This window comes from Prionailurus viverrinus, chromosome A2 (assembly GCF_022837055.1).
Source record: "Prionailurus viverrinus isolate Anna chromosome A2, UM_Priviv_1.0, whole genome shotgun sequence".
In the NCBI taxonomy this organism is placed as follows: Eukaryota; Metazoa; Chordata; class Mammalia; order Carnivora; family Felidae; genus Prionailurus; species Prionailurus viverrinus.
The window spans coordinates 10,192,459-10,197,036 of record NC_062562.1 but is presented as its reverse complement, the minus strand read 5'-3'; the positions used below and the strand labels follow the sequence as shown (position 1 = coordinate 10,197,036).

Sequence of the window (4,578 nt, the reverse complement as noted above, 5' to 3'; positions counted from 1 at the left end):
TTGTTTCAAATATTTTAATTAATTAATTTGTTTGCTTATTTATCTGGAGAGAGAATTTTGTAGGTTCTCTTTAAAGTGCGTGTGCATGCGGGGAATAAGCTTAGGAATTCCCTGGGCTTGCACGGATGGGTTAACAAGGCATCAAGAATTAGAAAGCCACAGGATGCTCACAACCAAGTTTGGGTAAACAAGATTAGGTACATAGGTATAGAGAGGGCTGGGCAGAGACTCCAGTATAGAGAGGGCGGGACAAAGTCCCCAATACAGAACAAAGGTAGGAGGTAAACAAGATTAGGTATTCAGGGAGGAAGCACCCCCCCAACTTAGTACAATAGCAGAAAGCTGCTTTCCCAGGAAGGAAGGACCAAATTAGGTAAACAGGTAAATAGGGCTATAGACCTCTGCAGGGTGAAGTTGCCCAGAGCGGAGCTAATTAACAAAAGAAAGGTGCCTTGTTGACCCTGAGGTAGCATGCTCTGTCTTTCTTGTCCTCTAGACCAATTTTGGTAAACAGAGGTGGTGCCTCATGTCTGTTGTAAACAACCTTCCACCCAGCCTCCCAGGGCCAGGGTTTTGTTTTGTATTAACCCAAGCCCCTAACCCCACATATCTTCAAAACCCCTTTCCCTCCTGTCCATGAGTTAATGTTCACAGTTTCATTGTCTCTTTGTGCACGTGCATCACCATGTCTGTAAGCCTTCTGATCCTAGTAAAAACAGAGCAAGGACCCTTAATCAGGGCTCTTGTCTTCTCCCGGACATTAGCCATCTCTCGCATTTTAATCCTGCATCCTGCTTTCTTGCGAGACAACAAAGAACTTTAGACCCACAGTCTACAACATATGTATGTGTATAAAAGCTCTGAATCTTAACCTTAAAAACAAAAAATACCCAAATGTAACATCAGCCTAATATGCGGTGCTTGTATACCTTTTATAGATATGTGCATTGAAAAACTAAATTCAGGCTTCATAAGCAGTGTTTGGAATAGTTAAGGTCAATGAATGAAACTATGAACTCCACACGGATGGCAGAAAAAAGCTCTGTTAATTGGGCTCCAATTTTTGCCTACATATTAAGTAAGGAGGCTTGACCCAAGATGTAGAAGAAAATAAAAGTGGGGAGATAAAAGTTGAAGGACCTGATGCCACAGAGGTTCTAGACCAACACTACGCAGTCATGAATGAACAGGTGAGACTCTGCGACCTTGTTGCAGTGTAGCTTCTGATTCGGCTTCTGAATGTGGCCTGGGACTTGGCATTCACATAAGCTCTTGGGCAATGTTGATCCTGCTGATCCACAGACCACACTCTGAGTAGCCAAGCGATGAAGGGGGGCAGCTGCTTTGGAACGAGGATTACATTTCCAGCGAGTAGAGGCAGCAAAGGAAGGATGAAAGCATTTAAAACTCCCCAACTGAGGCAATGATATAAGGGGCAGTACTTTATTAATCCATTCACCTGAAATCGAAGGCAACCACATTTCTGTGCCATCAAAGTGATGGTAATTGAACGTTGATTTTTTTCCCCCCTCTCTTTCCTGGTAGTGGTTTCATCCACATGGAATCAGGAAATCAAACACGTGCTTCGGAATTTCTCCTCTTGGGATTTTCGGCAAAGTCAGATATTCAATTTGTGCTCTTTGGGCTGTTCCTGTCCATGTACTTGGTCACGGTCACTGGGAATCTGCTCATCATCCTGGCCATCTGCTCTGACTCCCTCCTCCACACCCCCATGTACTTCTTCCTTTCCAACCTGTCCTTGGCTGACATCTGTTTTACCTCCACTACTGTCCCGAAGATGCTCTGGAACATCCAGACTCAGAGCACAATCATAACGTATAAAGGCTGCCTCAGCCAGATATTTTTTTTCATTGTGTTTGGATGCCTGGACAACTTACTCCTGACCGCGATGGCCTATGACCGCTTTGTGGCCATCTGTCACCCCCTGCACTACTCAATCATCATGAACGGCCAGTTCTGTGGGCTGTTGGCATTGGGATCCTGGTGCCTCAGTATCATGGGTTCCCTGCTCGAGACCTTGACCCTTTTGAGGCTGTCCTTCTGCACAAACATGGAAATCCCACACTTCTTTTGTGATCTTCCCGAAGTCCTGAAGCTTGCCTGTTCTGACACCTTCGTCAATACCATGGTGGTGTATTCTGCAACTGGCCTTCTGGCCGTGATTCCTTTCAACGGAATACTTTTGTCCTACTTTCAAATTGTTTCCTCCATACTCAACATTTCCTCAGCTACTGGCAAGTACAAAGCCTTTTCCACGTGTGGGTCTCACCTCTCGGTGGTCTCCTTGTTCTATGGCACAGGTCTTGGGGTCTACCTCAGTTCTGCAGTGACTTCATCCTCTAGGACAAGTCTGGTGGCCTCAGTGATGTACACGATTGTCACGCCCATGCTGAACCCCTTCATCTACAGTCTGAGGAATAGGGACATGAAGGGGGCTCTAAGGAGATTCCTCAGCAAGGTGGTGCCTCTCAGCAGTGGGGTCTCCGGAGGAGTCTTATGGTAATTGGGTGCACAATATGGAGGCCCAGAAATCTGGCTTGCTTCATCCAATATCTTTATTTTTTCCCCAGTTGTACCTGTTTTAAAGCAGTACTTTCCTGGGGTCTTCCCTGCCCTCTTGATTTTTCTTCAGGCTATATCTTGAGTTCCCTTTTTCACTTTATAACCAGTCATTTTAACTTGGTGTGAACAGAACCTGATATTTTCTCAGTTATACTTGGTAATGGTTTGGATTTCTTTTTAAAAAAATGGATCAAATCTCATGTATTTAATATCTATCCTCAGAGGAATGGGATGTGTGCCTATTTTGGAAATGTCCTGAAAACTCATTTACAGAGATGTTTTCTCAGGTCACGTGAATAAAATGAACCCAAAGATTTGATCCCCTCCACGTTTTTTTTCCTGATCTACTTTCCTTCCAGTCCCATCAACGTTATTAAATTTCTCAACTTGTCCACTCTACAGATTTCTTGAGTTTCAGAACTGTCTCTTACCTATCTTTACAGTGCCTGGTATAGCTCTAATGACAGAGTTTTAAATCCAAACCCTACACTGAGGTTTATTAAGTTTTCCTTAATATTATAATTTCACTTCATTTGATTGTTACAAAATTTAGCACATTTTCAAGTTTGTATATTTATTTGCATGTTTTCTTCCTATATTTTTGGTTTGCATCTTTAGACCATTTCTCAGGTATTTTTATTCTAATTGGGTTAAAATAATTTTTTATATGTCTACACTTTATGCTTTGTAATATCCAACGTGTTCTAAATATTTTCCCTAGTTTTACACTTGTTTGTAAATTTTCTTTATTGTTGGACCTACAGATTTCAAGGCACTGGAATCCATTGATTATGTTCTCAGTTCTTTGCTTTTTCTTCCATCTGGTTTATGCTCAGAGGATTAACCTAATCTTTCTTCTAGATGTCCACTGCTATGTTTTTTCTACAAGTTCACTTTATTCATTTTGCTTTTCTACATGTTCACTCTCTTTATGCCAACAAGCGGTTGTCATTAAGATAGAAATTTAATGTTATTTTGCTTCTAACTAATAACAAATTGTCCAAACACCTCTTATTTCAAAAGCCTTGCTTCCCTCATTGGTTTTTTTTATTCCACTTTTATAATATGCCAGATTTTATGGGTCGCCTGGGTGGCTCAGTAGGCTAAGCATCTGGCTTTGGCTCAGGTCATGATCTCGCGGTTCATGGGTTCGAGCCCCACGTCGGGCTCTGTGCTGACAGCTCAGAGCCTGGAGCCTCCTTCAGATTCTGTGTCTCCCCCTCTCTCTTCCCCTTCCCCAGTTCACACTCTGTCTCTCTCTCAAAAATAAATAAACATTAAAAAATTATAATATGACATATTTTATTTTATAGGATTTGTGTTTTCTTATTCTCCCGTCAATTTCACAGTTTGGTGAAATGGAAGTTTATTACAGGTTCTAATCAAGAACAGAGGCTATGTTGCCTTTCCAATACTGATTCTCCCCTTTTTCCTAGTAGCAGGATATTGATGGAGGTGGCAATATACTCAAAACATTAATAAAGGGGTCATCATGTGCTTTGGCTTACTGTTGCTGTTGTAACCAGCGATGGCAGACTTGGTGGCTTAAAAAGATCACAAAGGTATTAGCTTACAGTTCTGGAGATCAGAAGTCCAAAATGGGTCTCCCTGGGATAGAAATCAAGATGTCTTCACAGCTGCATTCCTTTCTAGAGATTCCAGGAGGATAACCCCCTTTCTTGCCTTCTCCAGCTTCTAGGGAACATCCTCCTCCCTTGTCCTATGGCTCCATCCTGGGTCTTCCATGCCAGCAGTGGCTGACTGAGTCTTTCCCTTCTCTCATTTCCTGGACCCTTAAGCTTCCTCCTTTCTCTCTTCATGGACCCTTGGGATTACAAGGGCTTCATCCAGTTAGCCCCAGATAACCTCTATCTTAAGATCAAGTGATGAGCAAACTTAATTCCTTCTATAACTTTAATCCCTTTTCCCTTGTAACCTAACATTTTCACAGCTTCTGAGGATTGGGAAGCAGACATTTTTGGAAGGCCATCTATC

At 42.4% G+C, this 4,578-nt stretch overlaps 1 protein-coding gene across 1 annotated transcript; it reads left to right on the top strand.

The window, feature by feature from the left end:
- Positions 1-1,558: 1,558 nt before the first annotated feature.
- On the top strand, positions 1,559-2,524 carry LOC125160442 (olfactory receptor 7C1-like). The gene has a single exon (XM_047849386.1). The coding sequence runs from the start codon at positions 1,559-1,561 to the stop codon at positions 2,522-2,524; it is 966 nt and encodes a 321-aa protein (XP_047705342.1).
- The last annotated feature ends 2,054 nt before the right edge of the window (positions 2,525-4,578 follow it).

Bases quoted from the DNA above. Each gene is read 5' to 3' on its own strand.
- LOC125160442 (XM_047849386.1), top strand. From the start codon at position 1,559: ATGGAATCAGGAAATCAAACACGTGCTTCGGAATTTCTCCTCTTGGGA.